The following is an 18,115-nucleotide window of genomic DNA, read 5'->3' as shown; positions in this document are numbered from 1 at the left end:
AGTTTACCTTGTTGAAGCAGGACTCCCACTCCACTGCATCCAAAGTTTGTAGATCATGTACAAGAAGTGCCCTCTGTAGGTAGGTGAGAGCTTGCATGCGGACTTGCCTCCGTGCATCACAGCACAACCAAGCCATACCTACAAGACCAAAGCGCACAAGTTATAGAGCATCTATAACATCTTTTAAAGGGATAGTTCACCCAAAAATGACAATTCTATTTACCCTCTTACCTGGAAGACTTTCGTTCATCTTCAGAACACAAATGAAGATAGTTATGAATTAAATCTGAAAGATGCCTGTCCTTTCATTCACAGTCTACACAACTACCACTTTGACACTTCACAAAGTCCATGAAGACATCGTAAAACTAATAAAACTAAAACTTTCTATGAAAAATCATCTATTTATTAATTTTTTGAAGCATCAAATGTTATGTTACTGTCAATGGAGGGACAGAAATATTTCAGATTTCAGTAAAAATGACTTAATTTGTGTTTTAAAGATGAACGAAAGTCTTATGGGTTAACGACATAAGAGTAAGTATGGCAGAATTTACATCTGTGGGTGAACTCTTTAATCTCTTTAATGCACTCAGTATAACATCAGACATAACATGAAATTATAACATTTGTAAAGACACTGAGGCTTGCTAATATGCTTTTTGGCTAGTCTCTGACCTTGAAGGAGAGGACACCAGCAGCTGGACCATAGAGTTTGAGAGTCGGCCTCGATCTTTCTGCCGGCATCCTCTAGGTGGCGCTGTTCCTCTGCCCAGGAGCTGTAGATGCCGGCTGCTCGAGTGTGCAGGGTATGCATCAGGTCTAACAACTACATGGGCAAACAGGCTGTTTTAATAATCACTGAACACTCAGGGGCATATCTGGTGTATTAAATTGATATTTGCTTTTCTAACAGACTCACTTTCATCTTATTAATAGGGACAATAAAAATGATTGTTTTACAACCACTATACTGAGACATGAGAGGTAAACAGGTGGAAAGAACATGACAAAACACACAAAAATCATGCTATACATTTGATACTGTTCAGACATCATGATATTGCTTTTATATGCACTATACAGGTTATGAATATGGGGAAAACATGCTTCCCCAGGCAAACATCACAAAGACATGTCAAGTCATATTTCAACAGGAAAAAAATGCTATATTTGAATAATTACCATTTTTGTAATATGCTTTTTTGAATTAAAACTTAAGAGCCTATTTCTATCAATAAAGGCATAAAACCCGTCAGTAGGGATGGGTATCGTTAAGGTTTTAACGGTATTACTACTCTTACCGATACTGCTTAACGGTCCGGTACTTTAACGGTATTCTTATCGGTACTTTGTGTTGTGTGCGTTTTATTTTAAGAACAAGTTGAGAACAGAAATTAACATTTCTTTATTTTTTTATGTAAAATTAACAATGGGCTTGTCTTGGACCAGAGGTGTTAGGAGTTGGTTGGTTCATAGTTGCTGCAGCTTAAAAAAAATTATAAAAAGAAAAAAAAAATTCTATAAATATTAGGGGTGTAACGGTTCACAAAATTCACGGTTCGGTTCGATACGATACACTGATGTCACGGTTCGGTTCGGTTCGATACGTTTTAGATACAGCAAAATGTAAAAACATCTCAACTTTTCAGAATGCCACAAGCGCACCGCGGGTCATGTGACAAGAACTAACCAATCAGCTTCATCCTTTCCCGTAACAACGTTGAGAGCTCAGCCAAGATGAAGGATCAGCTGATCATAGTTGTATATGGATTGCAATTTTGAAATAAATTTAGTAGCAGAGCTACTGCAAGCGATTTTTAGAGCTGCAAATCCATTTATCCTTCGCTGAAATTTCCGCGTCTCATGGAGAGAGCACGTCATTGTTGCTTAGCAAAGACAGACGCCTCATGAGCGCTTCTGCTCGAGCGCTTTGGAAAGGAGGAGAAAGACGCGCTTAGCGTTTTCCATGCGTTTTTAGGCACGATATGTGAACGGCCCCTAAGGCGCTCGCTCACTCAGCACGCGCTGAAGGCTCGTTGCAAAATGTCGAATGCCTTTAACAGACCAGAAATATAAGATCCTAAAATAACCAACAGGTCTGGTGTTTGGGTTGGATTCCCTGTAAGCTATAGTTTCTAAATGCTGCAGGGATAGTTTGCTGCGTGCATGTTTCTCCTTTTTTTCGTCTTTTCCCAGATAGTACTGACGCATATATCCCAGATATTCCCGCTGGTGTTTTTTTTTTTTTTTTTTTTATTCCCGCTGGTGTACCCTGTCATGTTGCAGATGCGACATACCGTTGTTTTTTTATCCACCACTCTCTTGCCATCACCATTATAGCTTAAAGGGAATCCAAAGTGCACCCAAACACCAGACCTGTTGGTTATTGGGGGATCTTCTCATTTCTAGTCTGTTAAACGCATTGGCTATTTTGCAACGAGCCTTCAGCGTGTACTGAGTGAGCGAGCGCCTGCTGCTGAGTAGCCTAACATAAACATATAAGATGGTGTTTTTTTCCTCTTCGGGAGTGTCAGGGGCGTTGCCTGTTACGTTGTTTGGGTTATTGGGCTACCTTGTTGAACGCATATCATTATATTTCTCTCTCTCTCTTTTTTTTTTTTTTTCAAATATAATTAATTACTCCAACGAACCGTTCGGTATACATAATGCGTACCGCGTACCGAACCGAAAGCGTCGTACCGAACGGTTCAATACGAATACGCGTATCGTTACACCCCTAATAAATATATATATATTGTCAGCATTAACTAGTGAAGTATAACCACACTTTGGAACGTTTTGCTCTCTCTGCCATTGTCACTCTTTGTATTAAGCGGGAGTTTTCGTACTGTCATGCGTGTAACGTGCTCGTTCTTGTTGTGTGAGTGTGTGACTGACAGACAGCCTCCGCGGCGCGCATGCGAGTTCTTGCAGATCTCACAGACAAACGTCTTAATAAAATTGCATATTAGAATATGATCTTAATATGATCGCACATTAGAAATGTTTGGCGAGATTAAATGTGCACGACAACATTATTAAGCAAAAATACATAGTACATTATTTTTTTTCCTCCAGTACCGAAAGCAGAACCGATACCGTCAGATCTTACTGATAATGCGGTCTTTCATAATTTAGCCCCGGGGCCAGTTTAATACCGGGTTTCGGTACCCATCCCTACCCGTCAGTCATTACTGTGATAAAGCAATAAAATCATCCTGGTCAGAGATGATTATTTTTAAAAGCAACACAACATAATACTATGATAATTGGATTTTCCAAACATTCTTCACTTATTTAAATAATTCATATTTTTTCTAAAATTACTGAAATAAAAACCTGATTTTGTAAGTAAGAAACTTAGAATTAGGATGTGTGAAAAGTAGTCATGAATTTAAAAAAAAGTCACAAAAATAGGCTTGATTTTCTATAACCAAAATATGGCTATATGTATAATTAATTAAATTCAGTAATATCATTGTATATATAAAAAATACATATTAAAAACATTTAAAGAAAAAAAAATCAATACAATTGTAGTATTAATATCTAATATCTATTAATATCTAATAACAATACTGTCAAAACTTAGTTTAATTAAACATTAGACATCTTTAGAGCTTTTTTTGTCAGGTTCTAAATTTCTTACTTGAATACTTTTTTTAATTGAATACTTTTTTAGAAACCTAAAAATTACATTTTTTATCATATTACTGCTTGCTTTAAATCAATGTGTACTTAATTGTGAAATACTTGGACTATTGTTTTATTTTTAATTAACTTATTTTGTTAATTCGTTTTGTAATTTAATAATTCACATTTAACTTGTTAAATAAAGCTCTGCTCAATAGCATTTTAGTTTCTGCTGTGGCATCAAAACTTAAAAAGGTGAAATTCAAATTGTACTGGTATTAGTGTTGACAAGTAATATTTTAAAAGTTCTAAAATTAAACAAACCTCAAAGCACAGCATGAACTTTTATTTTTTTTCTACAGTAGAGTTTGAAATGTGAAATGATCACACGGCTCACCCCCACCGAGCAGATCGGCAGACATGACGATGGACAGATCTAGGAATTAGGGAAAGGGCTGTTGTACTTACGTCCAGACTAACCTGAAAAGACACCGTGTGATAACTGGCCGGCACACCCTCGTCTTCCTCATCATCGCTTTGGGAACGGGTGGGCCGCTGACTGGACGCTTTGGTTCTCCGTGATGTGCCTTCCTTCTCGCGTGGCTTCTTTCGGAGCCGGCTGGATTTGGAGTCATATTTGTGGCTCTTTTTCTTCTCGTGGGTGCGGTAGCCTGCGGAGGGCGTGGAAACAATCAACAGAGTGACTAACAAGGAAAATCTAATTAAGTTTTCAAGTGCACACCGCCCCATTCTCACAACTGTCGAGCATGGTAAAAGCCTGCCCCGCTTGATGAGAATGAATTACAGGTGCGGATTTTTTTTTTTGTGACCTTTTCTCAATGTGACTGCCCATCTTCACACCCTTTCATTTGCTGTTTAGAAAAACCTGTCTCTGACAAATCTTGGGTCAATTTTGGGATTGCAGCAAAAAATAGTGTTCTGTTTCCAGTGAAAGAAGAACAGAGCAGGTATCTACCATATCATTATCGCAGTACTGCATCCATTAGATGTTCAAAACTCAAAACGGGGATCTGCCGCCCTCAAAGTGAGCATGTAAGCCCCTGATGACAGCAGGTACCTTCCCATGTAAACAGAGGCCTCCAGCTCATGAAAAGGCCTTGGCGAATGGCAGAGCAGAGCTACAGAGTGCTGAAAGAGTCTTGACTAAGCCTACTGTAGATCGCCGACCACCCTAAATAGAAGAACTGAGAGACAGAGTGAAGGATAAATGGAGAGGGCACAGAAGACGGTTGAATTGCCCCCAAGTTAAATGAGTCACCAGTGGAGCACAGCTCAAGATCCAGCACTAAAGAGCTTACAGGCACTGACACATCCAATTACAAAGCCACGGAAGTGAGGCAGACACTCTAATCCCCCAAGGAGTCAAACTTTAACTTTAAATAAAATGTCCTCCAATAGGTTTGTTTGGAATGGCAGTTTCAGTGTTTAAATTGTAACTTGTACTGTAGCAACACTGAATATTTTGTTAACGTGGCAACATGTAAAACGGAGCAATGGCTGTGTCATGTGGTTATGTGAAGATGATAATTCATATTTATTAGATCTTTCATTTGTATCCCACAAGATGGGCAGGTTTCAATGTCAATGGTCTCCATATTCAGCGATGAAAGTATACAAGAAATAACCATTTCATGCGTAAGCAGGGGGCATTTGATTTCTAACTGTATTAAATATATTTGTCAGTAACTTTAATTAGAAAAATACACTATAGGTCTGTTACCAATCAAATAAAATCAGTATCAACAAAAGCCATCGTTTCACTGCAGAGGTGGCAAAGTATTAAAATTACAATTTCATTAATACTGCTATGAGATTATATATATATATTATATAGACACACACACACCATTAAGTGGCAATAAGCTACCATCTAAAGTGAGGCCTAGAGTCATTAAGATTTCGGGAATGAAGCAAGGGACTTTGTATGAATGAGTCATTGAATTATTCACTCAATCGATTTGATCAAAACCATTACTATAATTGTGCTGGTATTTGTGAAGAACAGCACACATGCTTATGTGATATTGCTTAACTATATCATAAATTTAACCAGAATGAGTACAGGGGGATTTTTTTATCTTGTATATTGAATTTTAGGGAACTTTTATTCATTTCAGTAGCGTTTTTACCAAAACCCCCGGTTAAATTCTGACTCTGGTTCTTTGTTGTATAAGAGATACATACCTCCATTTAGGCTCGCCTCCACAAACACTCGCATGGCTTTAACACAAAGCTCAAAGTTTTCTGGAGTGACATGGGCGGCATCTCGTACGATGAAGGAAAGCGAATCCACACACTTGATGAGGGATTTGGTGTCATGCAGACCCGTGTCCTGACCAAGAGTTAAACTGTACTGGTTAATGAGAGGATAGGTCATGGGCTTTGAACCTGGAGTCACTGCTGCCTTAGATCCATCCAGATCATCTTTACCCACCTGCCCAAAACAGAAAGAAGTTATATGTCTAACCAAGTCAATGTGCATAATAATTACAGTGAGGGTGGATGTGTCTCTAACAGACTTCCTGTCTGGGGTTTCATGCGAACACTTACCACTAGCCACCCTACATCCACATCCGTAGCTGAACGAGGTATTCTGGATTTGCCGTGCTCGGTGTAAACCTCAGAGTCAGACGTATATCCCCGGTCAAGACTAATTTCACTCTGATGATATGAACTCAGTTCGCTATCTGACTGAGCACCTGGAACAAAAGGATTACACAAGATAAGCCCATCTGGAAAAGGACTTTAGGCTACAGTCGGCTGTGTCTTGAGGTGCATTAACAGATCAAATGGTTAGAAATGACGATTCACCTGTGTCATTGTCTGGGTGGGTGTTGGCGACCTGCAGGGCAGCCGGTGGTTTGACCCCAGCCCCGATGCACTCCAAAAGTGAAAAGAGCGTGTACCAGTCGTCAGTGCAGTGGATGTTGGCAGCATTGGTTTTAAGCAGCTCGTGCAAGCCAAAGGCCACCTCTCGACAGACTCTGGACAGGACGTGAGGCTTCATCATCAACAGCAAGCGAAGAGAGAGGAGAACCTGTGCAGAGAGGGAAGAAAGTGCTTAGTTGCCCGTCTGGACCACTTCCCAATTTAGAGTTTCTACCTGTATGTGTGGAGTGTGTGTACCTGTGAGCCTATGTCCTCTCTGCGCAATAAGCGTATGGCGAGTCTGAGCAATCCCACCACTGCTCTCTCCACCAGGAAGCAGCTCTCACTGGCATGGACGCATAACTGGTACAGGTGATCCCGTACCGTTTGCCAAACACATGATACTCTGTCCCTGCAAACACACCGTCATCTCTCTATTAAAATCTACAAGCTGCCGTATCTTCGTCTGCCTCCATGGACTAGTAATTTTTCAATGACGTAATGCAACGTGCAGTACCTGTTTTCAAGAATAATGCGTAGCAGCATCTCCAGACAAAAAGCGGCATCTTCTTCATCGTATGTTTCCTCATCCGGGGTCACCGAGATGAGAGCCTGGAAACATAAAAATTACATAACTAACAAACCCTGAAAGTAATACTGTAAGTAATACACTAAAGAAAGAGAATGGTTTCGTTCTTGTATACACCCAACCTTTCTAAGTGGACCTCACCTTCATGAGTTCCTGTAAAGACTCCAACTGTAGAAACTTGCTTTCGGTAATCAGCTTTTCTGGGTCACAGTGCTGACGTGAAGAAAGAAGGAATGGAAGAAAATGATTTCAATTGTGAAGGACAGAATATTTCTCAGATGGAGTAATGATTCAGACTGACTTTAGTAGGTGAATGTGTGTTCTGTACCTTTATGCAGAGCAGGGCAGCTTGTTTGGCCTCCTGGTTCTCAGTGGAGGGGCCCCGGAGCCCAGGCTGTTCACTCAGTGTTAACCAGCTCACAAAACTCAATACAGCCGACTCACCCCTGACAGAAGTACAGCAGTAGAAAAGAATAAATTAACCAATTCATCCAGGACCTTCAGGCACATCACAAAACAGCTCTTTTAGATTTAGATTATAAGTGAAATTGAGCTGAAAATGACCAATGACTGTGTGGGTTAAACACACATTTCCAGAAGATTTTTTTCTATTTCCAGCAAGATTCATCATTCATCGTCAACTACATAGCATATCTGATCTCTGTAGCATCATGGTACATTATGGTTCGGTGAAGAAACACTAATGAAGCCAAGCAATACTGATAATATGCATCTCTACAATTATTTTCAATGTTTTAGTACATTGTAGAATCAAACACATTACTTATGTGGCCAAATGTGCATATAAGCAATAAAAAAAAGAAAAAAAAGTCTCATTTCACAAAACAGATGTGAGAATGCTTTCAATTAGTTCTAAAGAGCATATATTCCTTCACTAGAACTCACAGGTATAATAACTATGTAATAACTGTGTATTAACTATGTAATAACTAAAACAATGCATTATATAATGTAAAAGATGAGGATAACAGATCTTTAGAGCCATAATGCTTTTAATGTCGATCACTAAAGAACCTGGAAGCACGTGTCAATGTAAAAAAAAATAAAAAAAAAGCTGAAGTACTTTCAAAGATGATCTTCAATATACCTGTTTGATGGGGTCTCTTCACGTTGTAAGGAAATCTTCTCATTAGGGTCCACAAAGTCCTCAACCTTTCGACAAGAATGACAGATTTTTTCAAATGTGACAGTAGGTGGCACTATTGCCTGATTTAACTAGGACTACCTTCAATCTAAGGGTTTGTTCGGGGATTTAAAGTGATATGTTGGCGCTCCCATCTCACCTCAACCATGGACTTGGGTAAGAGCTCAGCCCTAAAAAGCTGCAGCATGGAGTCCATGATGTTCTTCCACCCTTCTCGTAAAATGTCCCCATGCCGATGGGCCAGGCTGAACACGGTCTTGGCAGCAATCTGAGCCTTCCTGTTACTGCCAAACACAGTGGGCAGGTTCTCTACAGACTAAAGGCACACAAATCCCAATCAGATCTGTTCACTCTGCTGCAGGAGACTGAATGCATCTGATCAGGGATGCTTTAGGTCTTACCTCAGAGCTCAGAGTAGTAAACTTGCACAGTGAGATGATTAAGTTATCAAAGACATCACTGAAGCCATAATGTGCAGAGATCATGGCACATTTCCTGAAAGAAAGAAAGAAACACGAGTGTGGCATCTTCAGCAAAATCGTTTGGATGAAACAAATCCAGTCTACCAGTCTGCAGGTCTTACCTGAACCCAGCGATGGCTTTCTGAATGATAGCGTCATCTAGGCTCTTGTCAAAAACGTAGGAGAGGGCAGCTATGGTGGGTCCCCAGGTCATGGTGAAGAGGTCGCGGTCGTAACTGCTTTCAGGCACATGCAGGAACATCCCTTCAGACGAGGCTCCTCTGTGCAGCAGAACACTCCACACATAGTTCTCCTTCACCAGCCCCGTCTGCTCATCAGGCATCACAATCTCCTCGTTCCTGCAGGACCACATGCGTTTAGTCCAGCTTATCCCATCTGAGCCATTGTATACATCAGTATATCCATACACTTAAAGACCAGAGACATGAGGTTTATAACCTCATGAGATTATAAACACAAGAGCTCAACAAGAAGGACTTTTTAAGCTGTTTGGATTTGTACTTGTAGGACGCATTAAATTGATCAACAATTAAAGTAAAGATTTTTTACATTGTTCCTGAATTTTTTTTTTTCTTATCACATCAAATTAATTTCTGAAGGATCATCTGATCATCAAAATACAGCTTCGCATTACAGGAATGAGTTACGATTTAAAATATTTAAAAATCAAAAACAGTTATTTTCAATTGTAAAAATATTTCGCGGTTTTATTCTATTTTTTGATCATATAATGCAGTCTTGGTTAGTGGAAGATACCTCTTTTTAATAATATTAAAAAAAAAATCTTACTCTAACTTATACACAAACTTTTGAAAGGTAGTGTATTACACTCTAAATGTATGTAAAATCTAAATATTTTATTATTATTCCTTTGTAATAATACTTGGAAATTTGACAGCAATACACTTATTAGCTCAAACTTTTGCTTCCAAAGAGTGGCATAAAATTTGATCTGTACATGATGTCCAGTCTCAAAACATACTGTATGTCAGCCAGACAGATTACTGTAATGTAGTGCCAAATTTATATCAGAATTTGCAACAAAATTCAATATAAAGAAAATCAAATGTTAATTTTATGAGCGATTTGTATACTAATCAAAAGTCTCTGGGTCATCCGTGTTGTTGAGCTCTAACCTTCTGAATGTGATTTTATAATACTGAAGTTCACAAAAACAATAATTGTATATATTTTATATAATAATAAGTGTCCAATAAGTAAGAGATAATGAAAAGTGCATTTGAGCACTAAAGCAATAACTAACTTGATGGCATTGTAGATGTCTTCCAGCATGTCTTGATCAAAGTCATTTCCTCCATTCACACCTTTGAGATTCTTCTTGAATTGCTAGACAAATAAAACCAAACAACAAACAGGAGGAGGAAACTGATTAAAATGCCTTCATTCCATCCAATTACAGCGACATCCTCCGACTATCACCTTTCAAATCCAATAATTGGTCTGGGTTTATTACTGCTGGTGACACTTAATAGGTGTTAGTGTTTAAGCAGGCTGGTCTAAGGCCAACCTCAGCTCAAATAAACAGACTGACGGCCGCTGCTGAGTGATGGCGTTAGGCCACTGTTTTACTGCATACTTTCTTAATGGCAGGTAAAGCAAGGGAAACCTGAGCTGCCCCACGAGAGAGGGATGAACAGAAGGAGAAATAAACAGAGGAGTAAACAGAGGGTCTTTCCAGGACTGCATTTTCCATGGCTGGGGCGCCGGAGCAGACGCACACACGCTAGCTGACACAGAGACAAGACAGCTGGACGCGCCGTCTGCCAAAAACCCAGTCCCGCCTCGTCTCCTGCTGCTCGCCTTTCACTCCGCCGCCGCTTATCCCCTCTGTGCTCGGGCTGAATACCTGCTGATTACCATTCCCACTGCTCCCTGTATTCCTTTACAACACCAGTGCTTTTAGCAGGAAGATCTGTGTGATCATCTGTTTAAATGGAGCTGGTGCTAATGCATGGAAAACTCAAGGTGTCTGTGACGAGCGCCGATGACAAGATGCCATCAGCCGCAGCCACGTATCTAAGGGTGAATCTCGTGAAAACACGTCCAGGACACATTTCACACCAAAAGAAAATTTTTGGTAAATTTAAAGGAATTTTTCTTACTTTTGCTTGTGTTTTAAGCCTATTTTTAGAACCATGAAAGTGAAAATCCAGCATATTTCCATCAATTCTTTTTGGATTTCCCATTATTATCATTACTGTAATACAGTAATTTTATACTCATTACTTTATATTTTCTTTACACAATTATAGTACTGTAATATTATTCCTAAACAACAAATACAATACATGTATACACACACACACACATATACATACACAGTGTTCAAAGGTTTGGGGTCTGTAAAATTTATTTTATGCTTTAAAAAAAATATTCATTGTGCTTTTAAAAATCTCTTATGCTCACATTTTTAGATTTAAAACACAGTAAAAATGTTATATTGTGAAATATTATTAAAATTTAAAACGTTTTCTATTGTAAGATATTTTAAAATGTAATATATTTGTCCATGCATCATTACCTTCAGAAATAATTGATTATTTGAAACGGAAAGCTTTTGTAATATTCTTCTTTTCACAGATCTGTACTGTCATTTCTGATCCCCAAACATTAAAAAAAAATTTTTTTTCACATTTAGCTCATCAGAATAAATTATTTAATTTTTTATTTTAACTAATTAATTTATTTATTTTATTATGGTAATGAAAACAGGATTTTTTAAATAATTTTTTTGTATTACAGTAATGACATTTGATTAACTGTCAGTGTCACAATGCAAATAAAATAAAAATTCTCAATGACAAAAATTCAAAACTGATGCTTTTTTTTTGCTTTTGGTGTAAAACATTATTTTTTTTTATTGGGCTCCATGATAGTCACCAGTAGTTTCTTATTGTAATACATTTGAAAATAATAGAACTTTAGTTTCGGCGAATCATGATCGATAAACGTGGTTAGGTGGAATATACAACAACAACAAAAAGCAAAAATTGCTTTGAAATCATTAATATGTTGTCTGTAAATGTGTGACTGCTGTGGCTGAGCTTAAAGCTCCACTAAATCGAGGTCAGCTGTATGAAGCACGTTAAAATGTGAGACATGGCTACATAACAGTACTCTGCATATGTGGCCAATCTAGAGAGATGGTTTCATAACATACTTACATAAATAACAAGTAATACACTGATCTTAAACTGTCAAGTCATAAAGCTGAAACTGATATCTCAGAAAGGGATTGCATGTGTGGCCCTAAACATGTGGATGACTTTTGGATGTCCCGGTGGTTAACAGGAACATGTGTGGCTCACCTCCAACGTCATGGGGATGTTCTGCTTTCGAACGTTATGGTTGTGCTGATCGGTGTTTAGCATGATGACTGCATAAGCCAGGGCGAAGCCAGCGTCGTTTGACTGGAAGGGATTACCGTTCACTTTCTGCACACAAAAGAACAAGACCATACAATTGACAAGAATAGCATCATCAAATCACCTAATATGTATCTTTACAGGAGCGCGCTGAAGATCATTCGCCTCTAGAAAAACATAAAAGGGCACAGTAATTCCTCCGGGATCTCCGACTAGTGTAAATGTCAGACACTGAATCCATTCCGGTTTCGATACATCGCTGCTTCGGGGAGGGCACAACCCCCTATGTCTACTTTGTGATTGAGAGTGACGCCTAAGAAAAGAAATTTTCTACGAATACTTTCCAGGTCACACGCAGAGAGCTGCCTTTAAGATGCAGTAAGTGAGCGTGTTTGAAATGTCCTCGGATCGCCCGAGCTGCTTTCTGCAGGCCAGATGGATGTGTCTCACTTCGCGGTGCAACATTTTCCTCTACCCCGGCTACCTGCGTGACTAATGACCCCGTCCTTGATCCCAAACGAACTGCTGTTCTGCCGTCCCTAATTACCTGATGATGGGGCCAGTTGGTGGCCAGGATTGCCTCGGAGTGTGGTAATGGAAGAACTGTAAGAATGCTTGTGTCTGTGACTGCAGCGAACCTACAACCTATTTAAAGAGTATATATATGTGTGTGTTCCCGCTCGAGTGTATATATATTCATGTCAGTCCTTGCCAGTCCGTGCTTGTGTGCGCGTGTGGCAGCTGACTTACTTGCCAGTTGTCAGTGAAGGTTTCCAAGAGCCGATGAATGACAGGCGCTTCGCCAGGAAGACGGAATGCCTCCAGATACAAGCGGAGCGCCTCGTCAATGCGCAGGCCCTGGAAGGTGAACGTGCTGAGGAAGAGATAGAGATGGCCTTAACATAACTTTAAGGTATTATTATCATCTCCAGCTCCATAAAGGATCACTTACAATTTTCAGGTTTTAGACTCAGACTTTAGACTTGGAAAAACAAGAAGTTGGTAACACAACAACCATCTCAACTACTTGATTTAATGGTCCTACCAACTCACTTTAAGCCTGTAATTACTCTATTTATTATTATTTTAGGACCATGCCCATATTGATTTATACACATACTTAGACACTTATTAAGTACAAAAAAAAAAAAAACTAAATTAAATCTGTACATCATAAAATAATTTCTTCAGAAGGCCTGGATTAAACTGTTCTTTATGAACTTTTTGATGCTTGAAAGTTGCATTGACATTCAGTGGAGAGAGAGAAGTTTCTCAGGGTTCATTACAAATACCATGTTTTGTGAAGATGAAAAAGACGACTTTGGAACTACATGAGGGCAAGTGTTTTTCTTTCAAGGATGAGATGTTTGGTGAACTATGCTTTTAAATATTCAGTGGTTATATTCTCATTTGATTTTTTTTATTACTGTAATAGAGTACATTTTCCACATTTTATTCAACATTATAATAAGATTCTTGTTTTTCTTTTAACGCTTTAGTTTAGGGAGCAATTCTCACTAACTAGTTGCTTATTAGCATGCCTATTATTAACACCGGCTGTTTATTAGTACTTATAAAGCACATATTCTACAGTGCATCTCTTATCCTACCCAATACCTAAACCTAACAACTCCCTTACTATTAGTAAGCAGCAAATTAGGAGTTTGATGATGCAAAAGTCGTAGTTAGTGGTTTGTTAGTAGTGAGAATTAGACCATTTTTCTTAAAGTAAGCCTAAAATGGGTTTCACTGATTTTAAACAGAACAGAATTTCTTTTTTCTTCAGGTGTGAAATATGACCTTAACATTAAGATTTAACATACTACAGGCTAACCCTCATACAAAAAAAAAACATGCTATAAAGAGGAGGTTTACTTGACAAAACTGTCGAGCAGGTCAGTGTTCCTGCGGTCGCTGATAAACTCTCCGATCATCTTCTTGTCCAGGCGGGGGTTTTCTCTCAGCCACTGGGCCACTTCATTATTGTCCATGGGGCTGCTGAGCAGGCCTTTCTCCTGCAGGATCTGAATGCCCTTCTTGGGCTTCTGATTGAACTGTTCTGTACCCGTGATCAGAAGCTGGGAAGTATGATGAAAACATGCAATTTTAGCACAGATTTTAAGGTTTTAATATTTGTAAAGCAAATAACTGCGCATGAACAGCTCACCTTCTTCTTGTTCTTGATCTCTAAAAGTTCCTGAGAGTCTGGAAGACAGCTAGTGAAACGATGAGGCTTCTTCAAGCTTTTCTTCTCTGCAGGATCAAGACAAAGCAGCATCTGATTACTTTAAATCCTTGAATGTTTATTGCAAATCGGTGAGTATTGTTTCTTGGATGTTTGTTGCATTTCACAGGCAAAACATCAGAAAGGTACCCGTGTCTGTCTCCTCCAGGTCCTGTCTACCTAATCTCATCTTCTCTGCCATCAGATGACCACTGGTGGGAGGACAGGCAGTCCAGGTGTCTGACACTACAGCATTCTGCCCATTAGAACTGGCTGCAGATTTGCCAGCCTCTTTAAGCAGTGGACAAAGGAAGAAGAGTTTTCCATTATGAGAAACAAAAAAGCTCATATCTTTTCTACATTTGTTACATCGCTTCTGTTAGTGTCTCTCTGGAGCCCCTTTCACACTGCACGTCGGACCCGCAATATTCCCGTAACATTGCCTGGTCGCCTTCTGTGTGAAAGCAACCACGTCCCGGAATTGATTACCGAATCGAACCCGGGTCGGGGACATAGTAACATTGCGGTAATCGATCCGGAACGAGCGCTGTGTGAACAAAAGCCAGATCTAATTCGGTATCGAAGTGATGACGCGCGTTATCGCGCGACTTTTTTACCGGCTGTTTTGAAGGAAGATCAACATTCGCGACGAAAACATATGTGCAAACTGTAATGAAGCAGAGATCAGTTAGTTCCTCACTTTCCGCGCGGACGCAGAGATCGTTTGCTTGCTTCAGTTAAAGTATAACGTGCCAAGCGTTGTCGACTCGTACATTACACGTCACGCGCTGATGTCACGTGTCGTTACGGGATCTTCAGGGGTTGTGTGTGAAAGCACGCACATATACCGGGTCATCACTGGCTGTGTGAAAGTGCCAAATCTAGCGACCAGGGAACAATTACAGGAACACTTTACCCCTGTATTTGCCGGAATGGCAGTGTGAAAGGGGCTTGGGATTCTTGATCCTGCCCACCTGTTGTTGAATCAGTGATTGTATTGACCGAAGTGTCTCCTTCTACTGTCATTGACTCTGATTGGTCCTGCTGTGCAGCGCTGTTGAGCACTTTGGCCTGACAATGAGCCTCTGTGCTGTCAATCACTGTCAGCAGGGCTTCGAGTGACAGGAGATGGGTTGTGTAGAGCTGCCCAGACACTGGAAAGGCATTCTGGAGTACAAAAGCACTATTAATAAACTTCATCATAACGTCAGAAACATTCAGGGAATTCTATTAGAGGTGAAATCTCTCCTGTAGAAAAATAATAATGGTAATAAAAAATAAAAAAAAATCGATAAAAATAAATCACAGTGTAATGCATTTTGCTAAAGTATGTAGCCTACTCCTTGTAGCAATGTGCTTGTAAAAAGGTTTCTTTGAAAAATTTAAATTGGCGAAGCAATCATCAACCCATGGCAGCTTAACTGCTTAAATGTTGTAAATATTGCTATGAAAATTGGCGAATCACAGAATCACAACACAATCCAAGGTTGATATAATTGTTTTTAAGGTTTTTAGGTACTATAAATAAAATAACTATTAATTAAATAATTTCTCAAAATCAAATCAAGTGTATTTTCCACAACTGGTAAATTATTTAATCCATTATAATGTCATTGTTATTTTTATTTTTTTACTTTGTGTAGCTCACAAAATATTTATCAAAAGGTAATGCAATTACCGTATTTTTCGGACTATAAGACTATAAGACTATAGACTCAAGTCACACTTGAGTATAAGTCGCATCAGTCCAAAAATACGTCATGATGAGGGAAAAAAACAAACATAATTTGCACTGGAGTATAAGTCGCATTTATTAAGAACCAGGAGTTCACATTACCGTCTCCAGCCGCGAGAGGGCGCTCTATGTCTTCAGTGTAGACTACAGGAAAATGAGCAGCATAGAGCGCCCTTTCGCAGCTGTAGACGATAATGTTTTCTCTTGGTTCATGTCTCTTAGTTCATTTCTCTTGGTTCATGTCAAATTAATTTTGATAAATAAGTCGCACCTCACTATAAGTCGCAGGACCAGCCAAACTATGGAAAAAAAGTGCGACTTATAGTCCGGAAAATACGGTAAACTTTACATAACTAGAGGCACCAAATGGTATCCAATGACTCCAGGTCCACTTCTTTCTCACTAGTCCCCGAGTTGGAGTGGCTCACCTTGGAGAGCAGTTTGGTGAGGTCCTCAAACAGGTTGGAGCAGTAAAAGTCACTGTCGTAATTTATGTAGAGCTCTGTGACAAAGCTGGGGATTCTCCAGAGCTGCACAATGGCCTCCAGAGCCATCTCCTTCATCTCATAGGGCATTTTGGGGTTCTCTGAGGTAATGATGTCCATTAGCTTCTTCAGGTACATCTATGGAGACATACGAAGAGTGACTTCCTACATCTGAGAAAGCGTATTTCTCACCACAGACAGATCATCATTCAGTCACGTACCTCAAGCTGAAACTTCAGATGTTCTCGCATGCTTTCAAAGAGAAGAAAACACACGCGTATGGAGGCGGCATACAGATTCATTCGGTCCACGCTCAACAACTACAAAGAGACACCGAGAATATTTACCGCAGCTGGAAACATCAGAGAAATGCACAAGTTAGATTAGAGAAGAACCAAGTTTCACCTGTGTGAGATGCCTACAGAGCTCATCTTTGACAAGACAGAGCAATGACTGGTAGGGGGCGATGTGTGCAGCTTCTAGAGCCACGTTTAATAGCTGGAGGCCCATGTGCAACATCACGTCAGAGTTATGGCGGTCATGTGGGTTGGTGAGAGAGATGAGGAACCGGAAGAGCTCTCTCAGGCACGGGAGACCGTACGGGATTAGAGCAGCACCTGGAGAAACACAATGGTACCAACTGGTGTGAAGCCATTTTTGATGACAGGCCTTTAAATTTTGGATACACTATTCCTCTTACCCTCTTTCTGGGTGGACTGTGTAAAGCGGACACCTCTCGGGTTCACGTAGTCCATATCGTGAACCGATGCTGAATCCGACTGGTCGGCCAGCAAGTCTCGGTCTTCCAGGACTTCAGGAATGGACTCGACTGAGGCCGACTGAGCACGCTCCACTTCCCTGCCCTCAGACTGATGAGACAGAGCACCATACCATCAAGCTCTGAACACGTGCACTTGGGATAGTTTATTGATGCTCTGAGGGATACCTGTGACTCCAGTCTGCCGGGCTCTGCGGAGGGTGTCATAGGAGTGGTGGCCGTTGAGCTGCTCTGCTCCAGGTCTGTGAGATCTTCCTTTGAGGTGGTTTTAGAGCCGGTGTCTAAGCCACTGTCAGCGGTGGGGCTGGAGATGGAGGACACTGCACTGTCTGAACCAGGAAAAGTGGAAGAAGCTCCACTGTGCTGCTCTATGAAAGGAACTCCACCTGAAACGGACACAGTGGGATGAGGACAGGGTGACAGGACATGCTATTCTTCTTAACATAAATTAAAAAAAACAGGATGATATACTGAATGTTCAGAGAATGATTATAAATAGATTTTAGTGAAGGTATTCACTATTCCTTCTTGGTTCAAGTCTTGCAAGTAAGAGAGCGTACTCACAGAGATAGTTTAATAGCAAAGTTCAAAAGCTAATTAAAAAATGAACATTTAAAAAAAAATTGGTAATGCTTTACAACAAGGTACCATTTATTAGCATTAGTTATTGCATTAACATTAACACTAAGCAATACATTTTTTACTGCAATGATTGATTTTTGTTTACATTAGCTAATAAAAATACA

At 39.8% G+C, this 18,115-nt stretch overlaps 1 protein-coding gene across 6 annotated transcripts in view; it reads right to left on the bottom strand.

Moving 5' to 3' along the window:
• Positions 1-18,115, bottom strand: part of gbf1 (golgi brefeldin A resistant guanine nucleotide exchange factor 1) — an 83,539-nt gene that overhangs the window by 5,506 nt on the left and 59,918 nt on the right. For 4 of the 6 annotated variants that reach the window (XM_026224407.1, XM_026224412.1, XM_026224408.1 and 1 more), the window contains 26 exons: positions 17,538-17,755; positions 17,292-17,460; positions 16,997-17,208; positions 16,813-16,911; positions 16,535-16,729; positions 15,346-15,538; positions 14,522-14,662; positions 14,315-14,400; positions 14,023-14,225; positions 12,898-13,021; positions 12,091-12,216; positions 10,026-10,108; positions 8,863-9,099; positions 8,681-8,774; positions 8,419-8,595; positions 8,223-8,287; positions 7,443-7,560; positions 7,256-7,327; positions 7,043-7,137; positions 6,784-6,937; positions 6,469-6,694; positions 6,208-6,356; positions 5,842-6,091; positions 4,105-4,307; positions 679-829; positions 8-138 (listed from right to left, as the gene is read on the bottom strand). In XM_026224407.1, coding sequence (XP_026080192.1) covers positions 8-138; positions 679-829; positions 4,105-4,307; positions 5,842-6,091; positions 6,208-6,356; positions 6,469-6,694; positions 6,784-6,937; positions 7,043-7,137; positions 7,256-7,327; positions 7,443-7,560; positions 8,223-8,287; positions 8,419-8,595; positions 8,681-8,774; positions 8,863-9,099; positions 10,026-10,108; positions 12,091-12,216; positions 12,898-13,021; positions 14,023-14,225; positions 14,315-14,400; positions 14,522-14,662; positions 15,346-15,538; positions 16,535-16,729; positions 16,813-16,911; positions 16,997-17,208; positions 17,292-17,460; positions 17,538-17,755 — 3,971 coding nt within the window. The remainder of the gene's footprint in view (positions 1-7; positions 139-678; positions 830-4,104; positions 4,308-5,841; positions 6,092-6,207; positions 6,357-6,468; positions 6,695-6,783; positions 6,938-7,042; positions 7,138-7,255; positions 7,328-7,442; positions 7,561-8,222; positions 8,288-8,418; positions 8,596-8,680; positions 8,775-8,862; positions 9,100-10,025; positions 10,109-12,090; positions 12,217-12,897; positions 13,022-14,022; positions 14,226-14,314; positions 14,401-14,521; positions 14,663-15,345; positions 15,539-16,534; positions 16,730-16,812; positions 16,912-16,996; positions 17,209-17,291; positions 17,461-17,537; positions 17,756-18,115) is intronic. The other 2 variants (XM_026224410.1, XM_026224413.1) reach the window with 1 other exon arrangement.

Source organism: Carassius auratus, chromosome 38, assembly GCF_003368295.1.
Source record: "Carassius auratus strain Wakin chromosome 38, ASM336829v1, whole genome shotgun sequence".
Classification (NCBI taxonomy): domain Eukaryota; kingdom Metazoa; phylum Chordata; class Actinopteri; order Cypriniformes; family Cyprinidae; genus Carassius; species Carassius auratus.
The sequence above is the reverse complement of the archived record's forward strand: the minus strand, read 5'-3'. Positions and strand labels throughout refer to the sequence as shown.